The sequence below is a fragment of the Perca fluviatilis genome, chromosome 3 (assembly GCF_010015445.1).
Source record: "Perca fluviatilis chromosome 3, GENO_Pfluv_1.0, whole genome shotgun sequence".
NCBI lineage: Eukaryota > Metazoa > Chordata > Actinopteri > Perciformes > Percidae > Perca > Perca fluviatilis.
In genome coordinates this window covers 5,630,622-5,655,270 of record NC_053114.1, presented here as the reverse complement: position 1 = coordinate 5,655,270, position 24,649 = coordinate 5,630,622, and the positions used below count along the sequence as shown (strand labels likewise).

The following is a 24,649-nucleotide window of genomic DNA, read 5'->3' as shown; positions in this document are numbered from 1 at the left end:
TATCTATTCCAAAGCTGTTGGGGGAGCTCTAAAGAGAAACCTGCGAGAAAATGGGGAAGACATGGCAAAAACTGCATAGCACGCTTTAAACGTGGCTGGGGCATCTTGTTATTTTCCTCAAACTGCTGTCTGCCTTCCTGTTGAAAACCTCTTTCTCTTCAGCTAGTAAACTTCTGTTCAAGTTTCCCTCCTTCATGTGTTGAGCGCCACCTCGAGGAGCCATGAAGTAGCCATGCAGGGAGAAGGGAAATCTATTCAGAGCACCTTAGTTTAATTAAAATAGCGATATTTGGCACCATTGTATCGCACGAAGAACAATGACATATTGCCGTATCGATATTTTGTCCCACCCTTATTCGTAATACTGCAAATACAAAGGCTTTCATCACTGGACCATAGGCTCAATCACCTATGTGTTGCCTCATATTTAAATGAAATTCTTTAAGCTACTTTCCCTGTAATCTCAAGATTTAATTCAAAACTAACCTTGTGAGAAATGAGGACCATCCAAAAGTTAACCTTTCAAAAGTGTCTCACATTTGGGCTCTAAATCTTCAATAGTTTTTGTCCACTAGGACATAAGAGCCAGGACATTGGCTCAGAGCTGCTGTACAGTGATACTTTCTCTCTCTCATATTGTATTTCACCATACATTCCATCATCAACACATCTCCTGTGTCTGTCCAGGCCTGTGGCAGTAAGGCCGCACATATCGTGGCGTCTGGCTGCCTGGGGAATCCCTCTGCCCTGCAACATCCAGCTGCTGGCGGTCCAGAGGGCCAGGGCCCAGGCTGAGCAGAGGAAGCTGAGCCGCAGCGCCCTCCACAGGCACAACCTGGCTAAGGTGCGATTCTCCCCGGCAGAGAAACGCTACGGCCACTTCAAGCAGCCCTGCCAGCGCCTCTACAACTACTGAACGGGAGTGATGGGACTGCGTGTGAGAGGGTGTGTTTCCAGTTGCCTCTACCATAGCTAAGTTGTGCAGCGCAGTGCCTTGACTCTGAATTTACTCAGGTTTTTTTTTGCAATTGTTTCACCTCGCACAGTTAACGCTGTATATCCCAAGGCAAAGCATGTGAGATTCGCCTATTCCGGTGCAGTAAAATGATCAAACATCGGACAAATGAACCGCACACACACAAGTGTTTATTTTGATTTGAATACAGGCAACCTGTACTGCACCCCTTGCATCTGAAACCCCCGAGAACACTGAATCTCGATCTCCTGATCTCCCTCCTCATGATTGACACGGTCGGTCCCTCAGGTTGGAAAGCATTAGTAATGCACCGTTACTTTCAAATAAAAGCCTTTTGTACATTATGAACAGTTGAGTGGTTTGAGTGATTAGATATTAGTAGGAATAGGGGTTATAGGAAGTTGGAGGTGTGTGAAAGTTATTCTAAAAGTGTTTTTACTGTGCGACACTGATCCAAAAAAATTGCTTGAAATGAGTGAACTATGATGCAGTTGGATCACGGTGTTATGGCATGTTTTTTTGACTGATTATGCGTGATTTTATTCAGTATGTTTTATATCCCGTGCCTTAGCTTTAGACGTTTTTGTGACGAGTGTAATAAAAGCTCATTTTCATATCACAGTGACCTGTACAGCATTCATGTCAAAAAATAATTACACATACACTGTTAATGTTTTGTATGGGGTCACCCATTTTGTACTTTTCAACAGGTTCTCACTTTTTCATGTAAGACACAGATTGTTCATTTTGGACGAGTGTAAATACAGTTCAATATTATGTTTTTCTATTTGCGTGTATTTATAAAATGTACAAAAAAATAAATAAAGTCTTGTTTTCTTAAGGTGGTGGCTGTATGTGTTTTAATGAGGCAGTAGAGTCATTAAACATGTCCAAGGCACTGGTGATGACGACAGGGAAACCTCTCTCTCTCATTTTCGAAGCTCACGTATCTTTCCCATGAGCCTCTTCACTTGCTCCGGGTCAACCGCATTGGCCCAGTGGCCACCCTGCTTGAAATGAGAACCGACGATCATCCCGTTTGCATCAAGGTAGCGTTCGATGTTGTCATAGGTCACTCCAGAACCTATCAGCACTGGGATTCTCACAGACTGGGAAACCTCTGCAAAAGAAACAGCTCGACAGTGGCAACTACAGCTTTTAAAAAAACAAAAACACACACTGTTTATGGTTACTCAAGTCTTGCGTTGCCAGACCTTCCTCTACAGTGCTGCGGAGGAGGGTCTGGGATGGGAGAAAAATGGGCTCTTGTTTATTGGCATTTCTTTAAACTAATCACAATCGCCTTGGCCGGTACTAAGCACCGGACGGAGCCCCGGTGCCGCTGCAGAATAGCCTCAGGAAGGAACCTGTTTTGTGTACGTTCAAAACTCAGATTGGACAGATAGTCTAGCTAGCTGTCTGGATTTACCCTGCAGAGATCTGAGGAGCAGTTATCCATAGTCCTCAGAAATCCACCGGAGTTTGGAATTACAACACAAAGAAAGAGGAAGGTAACGGGACATCCGGCCGAAAAGAGGAACATCTGGCGGAATTTCCGGCGGCAACGGAGCAGTCCCGGAAATGGAACATGTCGCGGATATAGACTATTGTTACATAAATCCATACGACAAATAAAAAAAAAAAGAATCAACAATATCTAATAACCAGGGCCACACGGAATCTGCCGACACAGAATCGTCCGCAAAATTGTCGGCATCATTTTCTAAATTAAACAAATTCAAATAAAACTAACACATCTCTCCACCCCAAGCAGAAAAACAGTCCGCTAAATTCCGCAGATTTTCTTTCGGGATCACCGCTGAAAACTGAATCTTTTTTTTTTTCTGTGAATAACTAATGTTAATTGCAGGAAAATAACGTATTTTCAGGCATAGAAAAACTTGATATCCTACCCAGCGCTCAACCAATGTTAATGAATGTCACCCACAGAGTCTGTGGTATCGGTGAGAGGAAACTAAACCAAGAGAGGCTGGGATGCACCCAGTGAACTTTTGACATACAGTAACAGAGGCTAACCTCCACACCGGCATGTGAGCTCCAGTGTCATATAGTCTGACCAGTGTCTGCGTGTTTGTGTTACTGAGATAGAGAGTGTGTGTGTGAGAGAGTGTGAGGGAAAGAGATGGGGGGAATTGTGTGTGTGTGTTTGTTCTTGTGTGTGTCAGCGCACTTGTGTGTATGAAACCAAGGCTGTGTGCTTATTTAGCTCCAAGTATTTACAGTCTTGTATGTTGAGTTGGAGACTGCTTTAAACAGGTGTTGCTATTAGACAGGCGTGGTGGTAGATTTCAGACCCGCTGGCTCTCAGCAGAGCAGACCTGGGCCACTGATTAAGCCACTAATGGAAGAAGTATTCAAATTCTAGTAGACCACCACACTGTAAAAAAAAACTCCATTACAAGTACAACCCCTGCATTCAATAATTTAATTAAGTAAAAGTGCAGAAGTAGTACCAGGTCATATGCAGTTAAGTATTAAAAGTGCAGGTACTCCTAACACTGTGAAAGGGGCCAGTTTGTAAATTATTACTGGATCACTGTTAACCAAATACATGTAACATATAAGCAACATACAAGCATTATTTTAATGTTGTAGCTGGCTGAGGTGGAGATTATTTCAACTCTTTTATATACTTATCATATAGTTTAAAGGCCGACTTATTGGGACTTTAGCTCATTCGCCGTACCCCCCAGAGTTAGATAAGTTCATACGTACCCTTCTCATCTCTGTGCGTGTTGTAACTCTGTCTGACGCTCCCAGTGCTAGCCTAGCTTAGCACAGGTCCTGGAGGTAACCGGCTCCATCTAGCCTACTGCTCCGAATAAGTGACAAGATAACGCCAACATGTTCCTATTTACATGTTGTGATGTGTATAGTCACAGCGTGTACAAATAACAAGGTCACATGAGACACAGCCATCTTCTAACCGTATACATACTGGGAACTATATTCTCAGAAGGCGAAGCACTGCTACTTGGGCTACTTGGGCGGAGTGATTTGCTAGCAGCACCTGAAGCCCTGTGGTGAGGAGCAGAGAGTTCGCCTGGAGTTCGCTCAGAGTAGGAGTAATAGAGTCAATAATTACTAGATAGTAAAAGCATAGTGACCTTGTTATTTGTACACTCTGTGACTATACAAATCACAACATGGAAATAGGAAAATGTTGGCGTTATTTTGTCACTTATTGGGAGCAGTAGGCTAGTTGGAACCAGTTACCTCCAGGATCTGTGCTAAGCTAGGCTAGCAGTGGGAGCGTCAGACAGAGTTACGACAAGCACGGAGATGAGAAGGGTATGTATGGACTTATCTAACTCTGGGGGATACGGCGAATAAGCTAAAGTCTCAATAAGTCGGCGTGTTCCTTTTAAGCTGATCATATGCTTTGCAGGTAAAATTTGATTTTCCAAAGTATAGTAATAATAACTGTTAAATAAATGTAGTGAGGTAACAAGTACTGTATAATACTTCCTCTGAAAATGACAGTGGGGAAAGTATTCAGATAAGTGGAAGAAGCAATACAACAATTAAAAAATACTCAATTACTACTAAGTCTTGCATTGAAAATCTTCCTTACGTAAAGGTACGGAAGTATTGTTCGCGGAATGTTCTGAAAGTATCAAAGTAAAAGTTGTTTTTATGTTTTCGAATCATGTTTTTGTAAAACCACATTTATTTTATCATGTAATCTTAATCTCCAAAGTAACTAGAAACTATAGCTATTGGCCAACAACAAGCTGCAAACATAGACATATTGTACACCTTATAAAGTTGATGTAACCAACAGTTGCTTATTGACACACCCAGTAGATATGGAGCAACATTAGCATTCATTTGGAGTCCTGTTTTCTGTCAGTGTGGTGAATGTACAGTGAGTGCAACATTCACTCTCCTTTTAGCTCCGTTTTGATCTCCACCAGCTTCTAAGAAACACATATGTCTCTTTAGCAGCTAAATGCTCCACTATGGTCACCTCAGCTAACTGTATCTGTCTGCAGTTTGCTGCTGGGTAGGTAGTGTACAGCTGGTTTATTATTTTTTTAAAGCAGCTTCCTGCTGAAACTGGCACAAATGTAACACCATGTTTGGCATGGGCCACACTCCAGGACACAGAAATAAGAAATTAGGATCAGAAGAACATATGGTCAGGGTATCACTACACGGGAGGGGGACCTCTGCTGGACAGATGGGGCAGTGACTTAAAATGACATTACATAGTATAAGGCTGTGGTACTTTTCAAATCTTGGGAGTTACACGCTTTTCTTGGTACTATGTCATTGTTAATTGAATACTTTTAGGTTTTTAACATATTATAGACTAGGGGTGGGAATCACCAGGCACCCCACAATACAATATTATTATGATACTTGTGCGACAATGCTATATTAATGCGATCTTAAACATATTGCTATATTCTGAGATGTATTGCAATTTATTACCTTTTTTTCCAACTTCATATCATGTCCGCAAAGGAAAGCTTTGTCAACAATTGTTTTATCCAAAGAATATAAATATCCCTGTTTATTCATCTCACTTCATTTGTCCATCTAGTGGACTAAAAAAAGCAGTTGTTTTTATTACTCTAGTACCAAAAAGGTAAATTCTCATGTGCCAATTATATGTGATCCGAGGGAGTCCCGAAAAATTGTCACCCTCTACTTCCAACCCTTTGTTGAACAGAGAGTGCCTTGTAGGAGCCACAAATTGTATGTTGTTTGTTGTCTCATTTATGTTGTTTGTTGATTATTATATTGTGCACTTATATTGTAGGTGGTTTGGCGTTTTCATGGCGGTTTGAGCAGAAGTGATAACATATTTGTTTGCTTCACTTGTTCACCTGGGTTTTTTGGGCTTTGACAGAGAGGGGAGGGTGAGCCTGGGAGCGAACACTTTCTGTTGAACGCCGCACTAACGCAATTAATTCTACTCACAAGGTAACTTGACATGTGGTAAATGCAGTGCTAGTTGTATTTTACGTGTGGAAGAAGAGGAATAAATCATTGCAATGCAATCTCGAGCGCGTCACAGTGTGTTCATGCATCTCTCAGTGTTTAGTCCCTCGCGGCAGCACTTTGTTGGACTGCTTACGGCCGCGACAGTGCCATCTACTGGGCTCAGGAAATAGAGAAAATTCTTCACAAAGCTTCACTTGGTCATCAGTACCGTGTGGCTCCTGGTTGTGTGCAGTGTAGTCTATATCCACGACGTGTCATATCCGGGGTTGTTCAGGTGCTGCCGGAAATTCCGCCGGATGTCCCTCTTATTCGGCCAAATGTCCATTACCTTCCTCTTTCTTTGTGTTGGCGTTCTAAACGCCGGTGGATTTCTGAGGACTATGTTTAACTGCTCCTCAGATCTCTGCAGGGTAAATCCAGACAGCTAGCTAGACTATCTGTCCAATCTGAGTTTTCTCTTGCACGACTAAAACAACTTTTCAACGTACACACAAAACAAGTTCCTTCCCGAGGCTATTTTTGCAGATGCGCCGTTGCTCCTTCTGGCGCTTAGACGTTTTAAAGAAATGCCAATAAACCAGAGCGCGTTTTTCTCTCCCATCTCGGAATGCTGTGTGGACTGGCAGGACCCTCCTCCGCGGTGCTGTGGGGGACGGGTCTGGCAATGCGAGACTATGTGAAGTGTGAAGAGTTTTTGTGGCAGTACCTCTGAGCTCCCGCGGGTCCGCCTGCACTCCGGTGGCTGCTCCCGTGATGATGAGTCCATCCGAGAGGAAGAACTCTGCGGCACGGGCCGTCTCTTCGATGCTCACGTCTGATGTCAGGGCATGGGAGCTGGGAAAAAAACACACATACAGAGTACATACTATTATATATTATGGTATGTATTTTCATGAAAAATGCAATATCCCCTATATTTGTCACAGACCCATTACCCTTAGGATAGGGTTTATAACCTGTATACAGTATAATGTATATACTTTATATATATATATATATATATATATACAGTCAGTCCAAAACACGTAACAGGAAGTGTTTCAGATTTTTTCATCTTTGCATTCATTGGACAGTGGACAGTGGGGAGGGGACTGAGGAGAAAGAAAGGGAGTAAAAATTGCAGCACATTTCATTTGGAAGTTAAATATCGAAAGGATCCCAAGCTTGTGACTTTCAGAGAGTCCACAGCTGACTTTCAAACGCGGGAAGTTATTGTTATAGGGCACGCACCTCAACCATTCCATCAGGCCGCCCCGGGAACTCTCTTACATTTAACAGCATTTTAAAGTAAAAATATATTTGATACATAGGTTTTATTCTTAAGTTTGCATGTGAGAGTACAAATGAAGGATTTTTACTTTAAGCTTTCACTTAAAGGTCCAACGTGTGGGAATTTCTCCCGTCTAGCGTTGAGATCATATATCGCAATCAACTCTCTCGTGCCACGCAGTTCAAAGTAGGTATTACAGCTACGGTGGCCTTCATGCTTCAAAAAGCCGGTCTCTTGCTCTTTTCGATATCCTTTTTCTTTCTCTGTGCGAAGAAGAAGAAGACTCCTGTTCCTGAAATTTGGATTTTGAATACGTGGAAAGGTCCTCCATGTTTCCTTCTTCAGACTTGCCGGGGCCGGGAAGCTATGATACCCATTAGCAGCGTTAGCAGCAGCTGTGAGTTTATCATGTGACAGCGAAAACGCGAAAGGTGGAGCACTATGTCCTGTACGTCCCTTACCGGCTAACGTATTTCAAGATGGAGCATGAATATGGAGTGTCTACCCCAGTTCATGCGAATGCAAATGTAAAATTTCAAGCCAATAGGAATACTTGGAATTGATGGTGGTGGTAAATATTCATGAAAAAGGACAAGATTGTGAACGTGCAACACAGATTTTGATAATGAACATCTAAACGCATTACATACTGGACCTTTAAGTCCAAAATTTAACTTTCAGCAGTTTGATAAATAAGGACTGGACGATTGCTAATTATGTGAGTATCATCAGAGAAAAAAGTAGCTCTAAGTGAACGACTACAGTCGTATTCAGAGATATAATAAGTCAAATAAGTCGGCTTTCAGTAGAGCTGTAACAATTCCAAATTTTGCTGTACAATTAATTGTCTCAGAAATAATTGCGATTAACATTATAGTTGTCTCTTTCAGTCAAACTTAAACATATTTAGGTATTACTTTTTGAAACAAATTAAAGTTTGGAATGAATCCCAGGATACATCCATGTTATATATCACTGGCATGTGACCCAGATAATGTAGTAACACAAATACACAGCTTGATTATCATAAAACATTGTTTCAAAAGTTTTATCAAAAGTTGCCAGTTTAACCCCCCTCAAATTTTGATGTATACCATGTATACCACATTGTTGGGCCTGCTTAAGACCCTAGCTAATGTTGGCAATGAATTGCGGTTAAACAAAGAAACCGTAATTATGTAAAAAAAAAAAATGTTACAGGGCTAGCTTTCAGGTATTTTTTTTTTTTGCATGTAAGCGGCTCATCGGGTTGTACTTTCTAATGTAACTGTAGAGAAGGTAAGCTCACCTGTGCTTCTTTTTGATGTCGGTGAAGATGTGCACATGCTCGGCTCCGATCTGCTTGCGATATCTCAGCAAGTCTCCGGCGCAGGCGTTCAGGAGACCCTCATCAGCCACATGAGAGAAGACGAAACCCTCAGCCCTGATGAAATCAAGACCTGTGACCACACAGGAATGTTATGGTGCTGTGGTTGACCAACCGGTAGCCACTGTGTCAAACACAGGTACGTTTTGGCTAAGTCTGACCTTTGCTCAGAAAGTAAGCGGTTTCTCACTGAAAACCAAACACACAGCAACTCATTTAACTGATGAACACATCTTCAATTAGAATAGGTGAGAAGACAGTAATCAGCTGATGTATTGTTTGGCATGAAGATCTGTTTACCCTTTTGCAATGATACCACATGATTGAAGACCTCTGTTCTCTTTTAAAAGCTTTCGCTGCAGATGATTATAGCCTCATACACAGAGCTCCAGCAATTGAATGGATACAAAGACTAGAGCTGCAAAGATTAATTGATTAGTTGTCAAGCGGTCTCGCGTTGCCAGACCTTCCTCCATAGCGCTGCGGAGGAGGGTCTGGCTAGTCCACACAGCATTCCGGGATGGGAGAAAAAGGCGCTCTGGTTTATTGGCATTTCTTTAAACCAATCATAATCGTCTCAAAAGCGCCGGACGGAGCCACGGTGCCTCTGCTAAATAGCCTCGGGAAGGAACTTGTTTTGGTGGAACGTGTGTACGTTCAGAAGTTGTTTTAGTCGTGCAACAGAAAACTCAGATTGGACAGAAAGTCTAGCTAGCTGTCTGCAGAAGGTAACAGACATCTGGCAGAATTTGCGGCGGTACCGGAACAATCCAGGAAGTGGAACGTCGTCAACATAGACTACTTGTCAAGTATTAAATTAATTACAAACTATTCTGATAATCGATTAATCAGTTTCAATCCTTTTTTTTTATGAAAAATGTAAACGATCTGTGATAGCAGCTTCTTAAATGTGAATATTTTCTAGTGTCTTCCCTCCTCTGTAAAAGTAAACTGAATATCTTTGAGTTGTGGACGAAACAAGACATTGGAGGATGTCATCTTGGGCTCGATCGACATTTTTCATATTTTCCTGACATTTAATAAACCAAACAACTCATCGATTAATCGAAAATGCAATCGACAGATTAATCGACAATGAAAATAACCGTTAGTGGCGGCACCCAGTGAAAGACCAAACCTGAAGCCAGAGCTACAGCCAGAGCCTGCTGGTTAGCAGCAGACAGGATTTGCACTCCAAGCGGCAGGCCTGGACAGATGCTTCTCACTGCAGCGCATACTGCAGTCATGCAGGCGGACACCTCGGGGCCCACAGAGAACGAGTAAGGGATATCATGCATGTTCTCAATGATCACACCATCCTGAAAGAGATTAGATTAGATTCAACTTTATTGTCACTGTGCAGAGTACAAGTACAAAGACAGCGAAATGCAGTTTGCGTCCAACCAGAAGTGCAAAAAAAAAGCAGAAAAGGGCAATACGATATACAAGTATAGACAGGTGGTGCATAGGCAGGACAAGAAATACATTGCAGTGTTATAGGAGCAGAATAAATATGGCTATGTAATATGAACAATGTATGAACAACATGTACAGATATGTGCAATGTAGTAGCAGTGACATTATACTAGTAGTAAGAATAATATAGATATAGATACATGCAGTGTATTAACAGAATATATATGGATATACTGAATGAACCATATAGATAGATATGTACAGCTATGTGCACTGTGGTGACATTATAAGAGTAGTAAGAATAAGTGTATGTGCAGGATGAATAGTATGAAAGAGCAGTAGAATATGGCTATGTATAGGTGTATAGGAAAGAGGGGATTACAGGCTGTCTTGCCCTGGAAGACCTCAAATGTGTAAGGAATCCAACACGCACAGTGTGCAAAAACTTACAATCCCTGCATCACGGTAGATGGCTGCCTCCCTGCATGCTTCTTCAGTGATTTGGGACATTTTCATACAACCCAGGGGTGTGCCTGAGATAGACGAGAAACTTGGTTACTAACAGCGGTATGAGATATCCAGTGGTGGAATGTAACTAAGTACATTTACTCAAGTGCTGCACTTAAGTACACATGTTGAGTTACTTGTACTTTACTTGAGTCTTTTCTTTTCATGCCACTTTCTACTTCTACTCCGCTACATTTCAGAGAGAAATATTGTACTTTTTACTCCACTACATTCATCTGGCAGCTTTAGTTACTTTACAAATTAAGATTTTTGCACATAAAACACATGTAGTTTATAAAATATGATGTTTTATTATAAATTAAACTACCCGACAATATAACGGCCTACAAGTCCAGCTGAAATGATGAGACCATTAGACACACAACTGTTTGGATCCTTTCCACTTTCTAAAATGGGAGAATTTTTCTGCATTGAGTACTTTTACTTTTAATATTTTGAGTACATTGTTCCTGATGATACTTGCATACTTTTACATAAGTAACATTTTCAATGCAGGACTTTTACTTCTACCAGAGTATTTCTACAGTGTGGTATTAGTACTTTTACTTACAGTAAAGGATCTGAATACTTCTCCCACCGCTGGAGGTATCACATACGAAAGCTCCCAAATTTGCAGTGATGCAAAAGAAGTACTGTACTCAAGTATAAATCTGAAGTACTTGAGTTATTTCATTTCATTCCACTTCCCACTACAGTGCAGAGAGAATATTATACAGTTTACTCAACTGTGTTGATTTGACTGTTATAGCTACTTTACAAATTAAGATTTTCCACACAAAAATACAGGGCAGTGGTATATGGAGTAGCCTATTTTACAGTGCGGGCGGTATTGCTACTTTTACTTAAGTAAAGGGAGTGAATACTTCCTCCACCACTGTACATGTACATTTGAACACTGAAGGTCAGTGCAGTCATACCTGGTAAGGCTTTAACATGAATCATCCCAATAACCACGGATTTTATGCGCCCAAAAAGGTCCAAAAACTTCATTGTCCCGTCTTGTGGAGCCACCTGGAAGCAGAGAGAAAGAAAAAATAAAATCTGTTTTTTTGACTTTCTAAGCATGGGGGATCACGTGGCTGGCCAAAGGTCAGTTTTGGTTAATCAAACAAACAACATTTTAAATAACAAACCTTCTTCTCCTGTCTTAAAAGTTCATATCAAACCAGTAATGCAGAAAACAATTGTTTACATTACCTTCTACATTATTTAAAACACATAGTGCAGCAATATATTAGCAATATTGCTGCACTGCATGTGTTTTAAATAATGTAGGAGGTAATGTAAACAATATATATAGGTCTATATGTCTATGGGTATGTCTATATGTCTATGGGTATGACGACCCATGCTGGAAATGGGCGCCTCGCTAGAAGCATCCGCGTGCTAACATGTTGTTTTTTTGCTAAATAACAGACGCGCCCAGGGTGACAGCGAGAGAGAACCGTAGGGGGAGTTCGCTGAACGGAAAGGCTCAATTACCTTACAACAATTCGGTCGTTTTAAGTTTTATTTTAGGCTTAATCCGAAAGGACTACGGCTTTGTTTACATCTGACAGACTAGCCACGCGGTGCCCGGGCACTTCCTCTTTGGAAGCGCCGCCCCCTGCAGCTGTCACCACAGCGGTCACGCCTCCCGGTTTGCCGGTTAACTTATAACTTATTTGTCTTTTTCTTTAGCACGAGACATATCTACTATATCAAAAGCATGTGCTCAACACACGATACATGTGTGAAAACTGGGGTGAACTGAGTTGAAATGAGACTATAAAGGGGCGGTGAAGCTGGGGGTTTAGCGCCAAGTTAAATCCACTCCTCTCTGACGTTGATGCTTCAAGTCATCTGTTCTTCTGTGCAAGGCGCCAGCTCAGAGGAACTAGCCCCGGCCTGGAGACACACACACACTCGCACAGGGAGCACCCCGAGTCCGAACAACAGGCGGTGAAGTTCCACATCCCTTCGTATTTCTTTAGACGTGGATAAGAGTGAACTTCAAGGGACAGAATCTTGAGGTGAGCGGATGAAACCTAACGTTTACCATTGCATCGAGTTGGTTAAGCTTTGTTCAGCTGCCACCTGTGTAGCTAAGCTAACTAAACCGCAATAAGTTCGATAACGAGATAAAGCTGTGTATGGATGTTGATGCTTAAATGTCGCCCGTTTTCACCTGGGTGTCCGGTGCTGTTACTGTTAAATGGTGAATTAAAAAAATAGGCGTCTCAGCTGTGCCTGTCGTTCGGCCATTATGTGGCAAGCCAGCTGTCCAACGTTAGTGGAGGGAAATAACCAGCTTCCCCTGAAAAATACGCGATAGAACAACGTTTAGCAGCTAGTATAATATCTGATGTTAGTCGCCGTTTAATTTAATGAATATACTTGCATTATGTGGTACTTTCTGGCGACTTTTAATTGCGTACTGTTTCCATTTCCCCGCGCCAGGCTGAGTTGGGCTTTGTCAGAAGGAGGGAGTTGAGAGTGGGGGTTGGGAGTGTGTATTCTTTCTTTTTAGAAACTCCAAAATAACACTTTTAAAACATTCATTCATTCACAGGTTTACTCCCAAACTGACACATACCCCTCCGAGTATAATGCGAGGACAACGGTGAGTTTCATATTTGATTTAATTCATGACTCTTTTAGCGCGTCAATCAAAGTGTGTGACGACAGAGGAAAAAGTTGATGGAGCTTAGCCATTCGGCTAGTTAGCTTGTTGCTATAGGACCTTATTTTGACCGCATTAACCTGTAAGTCCAAGCTTGTTAAAATGTTTTATGTTGATTCTGGAGACTTACAGCTACTGTGTTATAGGGAAGAGACAGAACCGAGGTCTGTTGCTCCCAAGGCACCCGAAGAAACTACAGTACGACCGAGAAAGAGGAAGGCAGATGTTGCTATTGTAAGTAGTCTGAAAGGCTTGCAAACTAGCCTATAACTAGCCTTGACCCCATTTTCAGCTGTGGCTAGGTTGCAAATGTAGGCCTAATTGAATACCTACAATTTAAAACTGGTGTCCCTTAACATACGTTTTATATTCATCGTTGCTGGCAAGTAAGTGTCTTGTGCTTCATTCAATCAAGTATTACTGATCAATGCAGCTGATATTGTATTTCATAATGAATATAGTTGCATTTAATGTTTTTTTTATTTATTAATTTTTTAAATAAAATCTTTTCTTTGATTCTCAGTATTTACAAGATCTGGATGAGGAGGTAGCAGAGATGACGAAGAAGAAGCAGCGTGAATGCGAGGTAGGCTTGGTCATCTTTCCACACTTCAAAACATGTGCTTCACCCCAGTTTTAACTCGTGCCTCGGTTCAGTTAATGTATCTGTGGCCCAGTTGCTGCTGGGATATGAGCTTGGTTGCTCATTCCTCAAGTACGTATTGGCTGATCTATTCTTAATTCTACCTTAACTAGCACTTTACGCTTGATCTTTGATTAGGAGGTGTGTCCGTAGTAGGGGCTGGGTTCCAAATGCAATAGTTTTTAAGCACCAACCGAATTGCCTCTATAGTATTGAAAAAATGTCATCAAAGTCACGATCTTGGTATCTCACAGCCCTAGTCTATTGTCCCTTTTTTAGGCTTTAATGTTGGCAGTCAGCTTATTGGAGTGCTGGCCCTACCACAACATGTTTCTATACTGTGACCGTTCCTCATCTCTGCTCTCCCTCTTTCCCGTGAAGCTGGGCTGGGGTCCTGATGCTGGTTACACAAGTCCACAGAGGTGGATTCCCACACCTGATCAGGAAGAGGTTGCCCTGATAAACGCAGGTTTCCCCCACTACAACTTTAACAACGTATTTGTAACACCCGTGCGTTGTGCCCCGCTTCCTGCGTTGTGGTGAGTACTGTTGTTGTTTGGTTGATTATCTCTGCTTAGGCTCCATATTATGCAGCCACCCGTTCAATCAAAGCACATACAGATTGGTGACAAATTTAAGCTAAGGCCTGGGCATGTTTCTAGGCTTAGCTTGTACGTCTTCCTTCACAGTATTCTGTAGTTGTGGCTAGTAGTTTTCTCTTTTTTATTATTTTTTTTAATCACAAGGTCTAAAATACAGACCTGTAGGAACTAGATTGAAAGTGTTTGATCTTTTGGTTGTCTGTTTAAAGCAAGTCATAATTAAAATACAAATGACACAGTGTTGGACAACAAGGGGGACAGTCAAGAGTTGAATCCTTGATTTTTACCATTGTGTGTACATCTCTGATTTATCAGCTGGGCCAGTAAGGATGTGGTATGGAACAACATGTTGGAGAAGGATAAGACTTACACCAGGGATGTCCATGTGATGGAGAAACATCCTCATCTGCAGCCCAAGATGAGGGCAATTCTCCTGGACTGGCTCATGGAGGTCTGTAGCATGTCTTGGTGACCAGTTTATCTCTCTCCTTGTCAACACCATTGTACACTTTAATTTTGATAATTTCAGCTTGATTTGTGGGGAAAAGGAGCATCTACTGACAACACATGATTAAAGTGGCTCTCAAGTGTTCCGTTAACAGCTGCGGACGGCATTAGAGTTAAAATGCTAGATTTCATGATTGTAGAACTTAATCTATTGGTAATGTACTGATTACTCCTAATCTGGTTATTGAGAGAATGCAGAGGTGTTTTGTTTGTAATTATCAGTAAAGATCCTGTGGCACAACAATCAAGTAATACTATTAACAGTATCTTGTGTGGCAGTGAGTAAACTCTTTTCAGTTCTGAACATCGTTGTAATGAAGGTAAATTATGAGCTGCTAATGACTGAGGTCTCCGGTTTCTGACAGAGATCAAACAATCTGATTGGCTTAATCACATTCACTAAAGACCTTATCTGCTTTTAGTCTTTTGGTTTTGAATCCTGTTCATATTTAAAGTAAAAATTGCCATTAATAATGGTGTTAAGGGCTGCATGGAAGTAATGGGGGACCTCATCTGACAGATGCGAGATCAGAGGATTGTTTCAAAGAGTAAAGTGTAAATTTAAACACTGAGATAGTTCTTTTTGTCCATTTAGGTTGGATCTATTAGATTTTAGACCAATTTAAAGTTACAGGAAACTTGATTCTGAATTGCGGTTGTTCCATACCTATATGTAGGAATACATTCGATGTACTGCGCAAAGCATTTCAAATTTCAGAAAACAACAAAAAAATCGGCATGGATTTGTTTTTTCGCGGACGGTATCGGCACTCCATTAGATGCAAATAAAATTTTAAAAAAAATCAATGGCGATGGTTGGAAAACAACAACATTGCGTTATAGTTTGCTATGACAATACACAAACGTGCCGCACAATGTAAATGTAACAGGAATCTCACAGCCTTTAACAGTATATTGGACCAAGATGAGCCCTTAACAACAGAACTGAAAACACGGAGCAGCTTCACCAAGTTCAACCCAATAAGAAACAAAATAAAGTTTGTGTGGTGTACACTGACGGTATCAGTACCTGAATGTCAATACACAGTTCCACTCAGCAACCCGTTAAACGTTACACGTGCCCTCCAACAGTTAAACAAATGTGTATCGCTGCAATTTGCTATTAATAAGAAAAAAAACTCTCCCATTGCTGAACTTCACCAATTTCCACGGTACCACCTCCAGACCCAGTTTACAGCTCAGTTGGTTTTGTATCCAGCTGTGCTGTGAAAGTTTGGCACTTGAAAAAAGCACTGGACATTTTTTTTACTGTTAAACATCCTTCAAATGTACATGTTTCACCTGTAATAGACCACCTGCACTGCCTAACAACATAAGTTGGAAGTCATTTAATTATTATTATTTTTTTTTTTTTCCTGTCAACACTAATTAGACTCCTGAATGTCAGTCAAAGGCTCAGCAGTGTTCCCTATTTGGACCCGTTTCCCTCTGTGACCAAACGGAGCCAAACTGGCTCTGAACCAGGAAATATAACACAATACATTTTAGGACTGCAGTGTTTCCCACAGATTAGAGAGCCGTATCACCGGGGGGGTGGGGGGGTGTTGTCGTAACAATGTATCAAAAACTGAGGAGGATCACGCTGTTGGATGCTGTCCTCCTCTCCTACTTCAATGCCTAACGAATCTGTCTTTCTCTCCCTGACCCTGTCTTTCACTGATTGAAGCCTGAAAATAATGTAAACAAATTAATCACCTAACTAATTACACTGGTCGGACTGTTGAGCTCTTTTTCAGACTGATACCTCCGGTTCAGGCTGGTCCTCATCCTCAACATGTCTTTTTCCAACCGTTTTGTTAACTTGTGAATTTTGCCAGCCGTCTTGTCTCCTTTTATGGAGACAGACGCTGTGTGCACGGTGGGCTTGATGGTGTTTTAAGCCTCCAGCATCGCCTTCCATGCAGCTAACTCTCACCTTGACCCTAACGATAACCATTGCGGCGCTGCCTGAAAGGCGACGTTTGGGGCTAAAAACACCAAACATCGCACGGTGGGAGGAGCTGTGTATGTGAGTGAGACACAAGTGACAGTGAGACGGAGGAGAGCAGGGAAAGGAAATGCAGAAGAACGTGTTTTAAAGGCGTTTAAGAAATAAATAAATAAATAACGCAATTTGCAGCTGCCGGTGTTGATAGTGTGGCGCGCCACCGCCACACATTAGTCTTTGTGGGAAACCCTGGACTGGGGATCGCCACTGATTTTTATTTTTATTTTTTATTTAAAAACCACTTCTTCATCTTTGCTCTTGTTATGTTAAAATTTTTTTATTTTAAAATAGGAAAATCGCTGATAAGTAGGGTTGGCTACTGAAACCCGGTTCCTACAACCGGTAGGAATCGGACCGGATTGGAACGCAAATTTCGGTTACACTTAATGTGTCGACTGAAATATTTTCCCTCTGTCGCTCCGAAACGGACGTAAAAATATCATACTTTCTCTGTAGTGTACCGTTAGCTAGCTACCGTAAATGTAGGCTACTTTTAAAATGCCAAAAACTCTATAAAAGAGCCTTTTTATTTTATTTTATTTTTGTCTTTTTTTCAAGAATCTGTTAAGGAATTGGAATGGTTTTTAAAAGTACCGGTTTGGAATCGTAAAAAATCGAAACGACACCCAACCCTACTAATAAGCAAAAATACAAATTGCTGTTCCAACTAATGGCAACAAAGCTTTGCCATGAGACAAGCTTCTTCTGATGAATACGTACATTGTTCAATTATTGTGTCCTGGTACTGTTTTTAATGGCCATAGTGCACTCCCGTAAGCAAACCTAGTGAATGTGGTTTGAAGCCATGGGAGAACACATCAGTGCATTGACGTTCTGCCTGTGTGCATGGTTTTATATTTTTATTTTTTTTATTTATTTTATTTTTTTAGGTGAGTGAGGTGTACAAACTGCACAGGGAGTCGTACCACCTGGCTCAGGACTACTTTGATCGCTTCATGGCCACACAGAGAAACGTCTTCAAATCAACGCTGCAGCTCATAGGCATCACCTGTCTCTTCATCGCTGCCAAAGTAGAGGTAAGACGGGTTGGACTGTAAGGACATGTGAATTGGAAAATAAAATCCCTGGTTGTTAAGTAGCCTGTTCTCATCTCATGTGCTCATCTTTGTAGTGGGCTTGCTTTAGGAACACCATCTTTGTCGCATGGCCCCTTTCTTCTGCAACATTTTACAATCTGTTGGTTGGTATGATCGGTTGTAATAATGCTCGTCTCCTGTGTTTTTTGCATCCCCCAGGAGATGTATCCTCCCAAGGTCCACCAGTTTGCCTACGTTACAGACGAAGCCTGCACTGAAGATGAGATTCTCAGTATGGAAATCATTATTATGAAGGTAAAGAACAGGGAACGCTCTACTCATTGATCCATGTCACATCAGTGTGAACTGGTCTACACTCTTACAAATCTCACATACCCAATCTCACCCCACTGATGGGATTTTGGTAAGTCTCAGTATGTAAATCTTGGCCTTAGTTACTTAAGTCCCTAATGGTAGACGCTGTGTTCTCTCTGCCTTTTCATGTATGGTTTTAGAAATGCATGTCTGTCCATGAGGTATTAGTTTTGTTTTTGTCACATACCTGGATCTGTGGACAATCGTGAGTTTATTTAGATTTAATCGTATTGCCGTTGGTGATGGGTTTTACTTCAACACGGTCTGCTCTTTTATTTTTTTCCAAATGCAGGAGCTGAAGTGGAGTCTCAGCCCTCAGACTCCCATCTCCTGGCTCAATGTTTACATGCAAGTGGCCTACCTGAAAGAGACAGACGAGCTGCTCATCCCCAAATACCCCCAGACTACTTTCACACAAATCGCAGAGGTGTGTGTGTGTGTGTGTGTGTGTGTGTGTGTGTGTGTGTGTGTGTGTGTGTGTGTGTGTGTGTGTGTGTGTGTGTGTGTGTGTGTGTGTGTGTGTGTGTGTGTGTGTGTGTGTGTGTGTGTGTGTGTGTGTGTGTGTGTGTGTGTGTGTGTGTGTGTGTGTGTGTGTGTGTGTGTGTGTGTGTGTGTGTGTGTGTGTGTGACACTACATGGATGTGTTCAGATACCCCTCCTCCCTTCTTTGAGAAATGTTTTTTCTTACCACCACAGGTGTTCTTTTTCCTTATCCCGTTTTAATATGATTTCAAATATTGCTGGACCAGGCTATTTCTCACCAGTAATGTTTGACAGTGATGGTTAGGCGTCACAGCAGAGTTAAGACAGAAGTTATGTAAAAGAAGAAGTTGTGTAAAATCCAGCTCTAGTTTCTAAAAACGGGAGTTGGAAAGTGGAGCTGCATAATGGCGCTTACCCACTGCTAGTAGTAGGGCTTTGACTCCGAACTTCATTATTCGAATATAAAAAAAAAAAAAAAAGATATTCGAACGAATATTAGCCAGCCCTTAATATTCAAACCTGTTATGGGCATTATTTTTTGTAAATGCGTTTGCTTGTAAATGTTGTTTTCAGTTCAGATTCCGAGGCTTTGTCACGCATTTCAAAATGCAACGCACGTCTCTCGGCTGTGGCTCGGTAGCGGTGCATTCCCCCCCTGTGTCTTTCTCCCGTCGCGTTCCGCTGTCTCTCCTACCTACACCGGCCCCGCACCCTGTCCCTTCTCCCCTTATACCTGCCTGCTCAGTGCTGCTGCACATGAGAGCACAGAGGGGAGGGCGGGGCCGTCCTCGTCCCACAGAACAAAAGAGAAAGGTGACTGTTTCCGCGCCACAGGAGAGAAATACACGTGTTCGCGCGGACAATACTGGTGACATATATATATATATATATATATATATATATATATATATATATATATATATATATATATATATATATATATATATATATATATATATATATATATATATATATATATATATATATTACAGAAAGTTGTGTTTTCTACAGAAAGTTGCCAGATTTGTCGCTTTAGTAAAAAAAGTCGCTAAGTTGGCAATACTGCACACACACTGGCTCGACGCACAAACGAGTATAAACATCAGACCACTTACGTAGGCTACGGTGAAAGCTCCAAACTTCCTGTCGAAAGCACACTGTTTATGTTTAATCCAGGGTCTGACTTTTTATTTATTTATTTTTAAACTGAAGGCATTTAATGGTCAAAGTATTATTAATAAATATTCAAATATATGTGAATATTAATAAATAAATGAACTTCAAATATGATTTTTGGGCAAAAGTCAAAGCCCTAGCTAGTAGCAGCTCGACTCGGCCGCAGGGCCCCGTCCTCCTTTTTCCATTGCAGATTTAGTACCGCCTCATGCGTGAGGAAACTGCCGTGACCGAACGCGACACACACACAGAACGTCGAAGGTGTGTTGTTGTTGCCACAGCCAGAAGACCTATTTTGTTTCGAAAGAAGCTGGAGGCTGTCGCTAGCAATGATGACGCAGTGATTAGTGACGATTCTCTCCGACCAATCGGCAGTCTGCAGGTTTTCACGTCACCTTTTGGTATCGCCTCAGCTCGCTTGGAACCTCGACGGAGGTGATGCTAAATAAATAAAGTACCTGTTGGCAGGTACCAGGGACTTTTTTTTTTTTTTCTTCTCATAATGGAAAACCAAAAAAGGCGAGTTGAGCAGGTACCATGTTATGGAAAAACGCCATTAGAGAGCAGTATCTAGTCGGCAGTATTTGAGACTCTGTGAATTCACCTCATTTGCACAATTGAAGGGGTCTGCCTTGGTCCAAGGAAGTGACAGTAGTAAACATGAGGGTGATGTACAGTCTCCTAAACACTTCTAGTATGGACTTAATTGAGGGAGAGCCTGTATTGGGTCTCAATCTCTCTCTTCCTTTGGTTTTAACGCATCACTGACCTGTCGGGATGGTAAGCGCATGCATTAGTCGCTTTATGCGATTTCTGGATTACACATTGTCACCAGTTGAGCTTTTATTTCGGACTACAGTGACAATTTGTCTGTTAACATAATCACTCTGTCAGGTTATGCCTGCCATACGCTTTAAAAAAGACTTTGAAAAGTCTGACACCATCTCACATCTAAAGACCATCTCACATCTAATGTTAAAGACAAAAGTCATATGTAAAGACTGGAGATCTTGCAGGGTCAGAAATTGTGAGAATACAACTACATTGGTTTTGAAAAATGTAACGTAGCTAGCTGGCGCTAGCGTTAGCTGGCAACTTAAGGAAAAGTTGCCAGCAGTTCCTGTTTGATGCTGGAGGGAGCGCACCCATTGGTTGTTGACAATGTTAACGTGATTTAACTTCACTACCAGGACTTCAAACAAAAAGACTGACTGTGACTGAGTTTTATGACCACCTTACACCAAACGATTGAGATGATGGGAGCGCCCCGACTCTAGCAAGACTCATGATTTCATTCCGATATAAAAAACAAAAAAAAACTGACAGTGTTTTAGAGTCTTGGCCGAGAGACATTAGACTACAGGTTGGTCCCAACCAATCAAAGCTTGCCATCTTTCACGGCCGTCGTGATGTCATCGAAAAGTAGGTGCTAGGAACAGACTTCCAGGAACAAGAACGTAAGCAAACAGCAGTGGTGTGTATGATGCTGGCTGTCTTGTATTCGGAAAAGCCAAAAAAGAGAAAAAAACACTTTTCCTGTTTCCCAGTTCCAACAGCGTTCATCAGTTGCTCTGTTCTATTAATCACAGAAATGAGGGGAAGACAATAAAAAATCGTGCGGCAGACCCTATGGCTGATATCGTGTAGTCTGAACCCAGCATTAGTCACATCCAATGATCACCAATAAATACTATACCTCTACTGAGAAACTATCGTTTTACTTGTTGCTGCCCTACGGAGTCCCCAGCTCCACAGTGTAGCTTTTGAAGAGCAAAAACAATACTCTTTTTATTCATAAATGTTCATCTTTGGGAAAGAAATGGGGATACACACAGTATTAATGTAAATACCACAGCTGATTCTGTCGTGGCTCATTTGGAGTATACCCAGTACTCATTTTGAGGTATGCTCCGATGTTTAATGACAAGTTGTTTTTCTTTTTCTTCTAGTTGTTGGACCTGTGTATGCTCGATGTGCGTTGCCTTGAGTTTTCCAATGGCATCCTTGCTGCTTCAGCCCTGTTTCACTTCTCCTCTCTGGAGCTGGTGGAGAACGTCTCAGGTAGAAAAGCAAACTCCTCAATTGGAGATGAACCAGTATTTTTAATGTGTGGTGTGTTTTTTTTTTTTTTTTTTGTGTTTTTTTCTTCTGTTGTTGTTACCCTTGTTGTGTTCCCCTGACTTATCCCTTTTGTTGATCCTTCTGTCCGTGCAGCTCTGAAGAGGGTGGAGGTAGAGGCGTGTGTGAGGTGGATGGTGCCATTCGCCATGGCGCTGCGGGAGGTCGGTGGCTCGTCCATGAAGACGTTCACAGGAATCCCTGCAGATGACATGCACAACATCCAGACACATGCCTCCTACATTACATGGCTGGTAAGTGAAAGCATTGCAATCACAATACTATGCTATGATTCTTTATTTTGTTTTAAGATTTTAAATTGCTCATATTATGCTCATTTTCAGGTTCATAATTGTATTTAGAGGTTATATCAGTAGGTTTACATGGTTTAATTTAAAAAAAAAAAAAAAACACCATATTTTTGTTGTACTGCACATTGCTGCAGCTCCTCTTTTCACCCTGTGTTGAGCTCTTTGTGTTAGCTACAGAGTGAGGCATCGTACTTTTGTAGCATCTTTGTTGGGAGTCGCACATGCGCAGTAGCTAGGTAAGCCAGTCAGAAGCAGAATATGAGGGCGTGTCCTGACAGTAGCTAGGTAAGGACTACTAGCCAGTCAGAAGCAGAGTATGAGGGCGTGCCACGCTAGCAGCTAGGCGAGCATTATAACGTGTGTAACAAAGTGACCCACGTTTGTCTCTGAAGTAAAGGCTGGACTACAATAGAGCTGTTTGGAGCAGTTTGTGAACTGTGTTTTCTGTTAGAGATGGTAAGGTTATTTTATATATATATATATATATATATATATATATATATATATATATATATATATATATATATATATATATATATATATATATATATATATATATATATATATATATATATATATATATATATATATATATATATATAATAACAAAGGAAAGGGATAAAGCTAAAAGCATAATATGATCACTTTAAAAAAAACAGCGAGAAAATCCTGAAATCTCCTGCCTGTGAAAATGACTATTTAGAATTTGCAGTGATCTCAGGGTTTCCTTTAGGATTTCTTTTAGCAGTGGGGGCAGGTCCGAACCACTCTAACAATGCAGCCCTATTTCTCATACCGTGGGGGGCAGAAATGTTGCCAAATCAACAGAGGAAACACTGGATCTACAAACGTGACAAGTGATCTTACAATGCAGGGGAGCATTTAACCTACAACTTGCCACATCATTCAAATATTTTCACTTTCTCCAGTCTTAGTACAGAACCTGTTTCTAACTTCAACTCCGTGTGTCCGTACGCAGACTTTCTAGCGACAGCGTATTTAATCTGTGCTGTTTGTGCCGTGTACAGGACAAGGCCGGCTCTTACCAGGATGCAGATTTGAAGCAACACGGCAACTGTCCGGTACCTTCCGGCGTCCTGACTCCCCCGCAGAGCAGTGAGAAAACTGAAGAGTTGGTCCGATTGGATACCGCAGTGCTGAAAATCAGGCCCAGGATTCGTACTCCATCCCCGCAATGCCGCCTCCAAAGTAGTGAAGCAAACACTGAAACTGACAAGACGACAGAAATTGCGAATTAGATTTTTAACATTCTAGCTGTAAGAGGAAGAAAAGCAACTCCATTGTGTTGACACTGCAGATGGATTTTCAGCGGGGAATCATTGATTTGAAATGGTATTTTCTCCCAAGTCACGGTGATTACTTGGATCCAGATGCTTTTAAATGTCTCTGTAGTGGGTGTTTACACACAGGGGCTTCGACTAAATTGGGGGGGAAAACGCTGACAAATGGTGAGGATAGCCCCCCACAGGAATCTTACCTATTTAAACCTTCAGTTTAGATGAAATCGCAAAGCTAAGGGATGGGACGGCTCAAGAGATATGTCTTTTTGAATAGCCTTGTGCCATAATGCTCGCATTAATTACCAACCAAACCTACATGTCGCGGTTGCCGTTTTTTATTTTCTATGCAGAGGCCAAATTGAATGGACATTTTTATGGTTTCTCTACTTGATTTAGAGTGTGTGTGTTTGTGTATTTGTGCTGTTTTAATATCAGTGGCCTCATTTGCCCAAAAACTATTCCTAGGGTCATATTTGGCTCTCTGTGCTGCTATAAAAGTGGGCTTTGCATGATGGAGGGGGAATGTGAATGCGTGTGTGTGCGTGTGTGTGTGTGCGTGTGTGTGTGAGAGAGGGGTCACAAATAAATGGTGTGAAGCTCTTGTTTATGGTTCTACTCTACGCCATTTTTGTCAGACAAAGCATGGCCATGTTTTGCGTAGGGACCAGTAGCTTGGCTACCTTAATGGAGCGAACCAGCCAGGCTTCAGAAGCTAAAATATTGATTGTATTTAACTTTTTTTTTTTTTTTAAATCTCAACCTGCGGTTTGTTTCCCCACCACCCAAATGTAAATCTATTTTGATGTTTTAAAATAAAATGCTGCTACATATTTTCCATTAAAGACAATTTCTGAAGACTTTTTAATTAAACAATATTTTGTGGTTATATATTTTCA

The 24,649-nt window shown here is 41.4% G+C and overlaps 3 protein-coding genes across 9 annotated transcripts in view; 2 read left to right on the top strand and 1 right to left on the bottom strand.

Moving 5' to 3' along the window:
- si:ch211-260e23.9 overlaps positions 1–1,817 on the top strand; it is a 9,801-nt gene extending 7,984 nt beyond the window's left edge. For all 3 annotated transcript variants that reach the window (XM_039794569.1, XM_039794567.1, XM_039794568.1), the window contains exon 5: positions 688–1,817. In XM_039794569.1, the coding sequence (XP_039650503.1) occupies positions 688–916 (229 nt within the window). In that variant the 3' untranslated portion in view covers positions 917–1,817. The remainder of the gene's footprint in view (positions 1–687) is intronic.
- zgc:162297 (uncharacterized protein LOC555865 homolog) lies at positions 1,016–12,988 on the bottom strand. Of its 4 annotated transcripts, none has more exons than XM_039794564.1 (7): positions 12,911–12,988; positions 11,448–11,541; positions 10,453–10,535; positions 9,725–9,905; positions 8,509–8,659; positions 6,657–6,784; positions 1,016–2,096 (listed from the first exon to the last, which is right to left on the bottom strand). In XM_039794564.1, the coding sequence occupies exons 2-7, from the start codon at positions 11,518–11,520 to the stop codon at positions 1,906–1,908; spliced, it is 807 nt and encodes a 268-aa protein (XP_039650498.1). In that variant the 5' UTR covers positions 11,521–11,541; positions 12,911–12,988; the 3' UTR covers positions 1,016–1,905. The 4 variants fall into 4 exon arrangements, with proteins under 4 accessions (XP_039650498.1, XP_039650500.1, XP_039650497.1 ...); XM_039794566.1 differs by lacking the exon at positions 12,911–12,988 and adding an exon at positions 12,698–12,716; XM_039794563.1 differs by lacking the exon at positions 12,911–12,988 and adding an exon at positions 12,013–12,123.
- On the top strand, positions 11,867–24,649 carry ccne1 (cyclin E1). 2 transcript variants are annotated; one of them, XM_039794561.1, is made up of 12 exons: positions 11,867–12,542; positions 13,082–13,132; positions 13,339–13,426; positions 13,716–13,778; positions 14,217–14,374; positions 14,753–14,888; positions 17,843–17,989; positions 18,209–18,304; positions 18,657–18,791; positions 21,973–22,084; positions 22,238–22,395; positions 23,481–23,711. In XM_039794561.1, exons 2-12 carry the CDS (start codon positions 13,119–13,121, stop codon positions 23,709–23,711), a joined length of 1,338 nt encoding a protein of 445 aa, XP_039650495.1. In that variant the 5' UTR covers positions 11,867–12,542; positions 13,082–13,118. The 2 variants fall into 2 exon arrangements, with proteins under 2 accessions (XP_039650495.1, XP_039650494.1); XM_039794560.1 differs by lacking the exon at positions 11,867–12,542 and adding an exon at positions 12,570–12,876 and having other exon boundaries at positions 23,481–24,649.

What these genes read in the sequence shown, in the direction of transcription:
- zgc:162297 (XM_039794564.1), bottom strand. Translation starts at nt 11,520, where the DNA reads ATGAAGTTTTTGGACCTTTTTGGGCGCATAAAATCCGTGGTTATTGGG. An exon ending in TCATGTTAAAGCCTTACCAG is followed by an intron (nt 10,536 to 11,447) that starts GTATGACTGCAC and finishes CGTCTATCTCAG; the next exon opens with GCACACCCCTGGGTTGTATG. An exon ending in GACATCAAAAAGAAGCACAG is followed by an intron (nt 6,785 to 8,508) that starts GTGAGCTTACCT and finishes TTTTTTTCCCAG; the next exon opens with CTCCCATGCCCTGACATCAG.
- ccne1 (XM_039794560.1), top strand. An exon ending in TCCTGGACTGGCTCATGGAG is followed by an intron (nt 14,889 to 17,842) that starts GTCTGTAGCATG and finishes TTATTTTTTTAG; the next exon opens with GTGAGTGAGGTGTACAAACT. An exon ending in TGGAAATCATTATTATGAAG is followed by an intron (nt 18,305 to 18,656) that starts GTAAAGAACAGG and finishes TTCCAAATGCAG; the next exon opens with GAGCTGAAGTGGAGTCTCAG.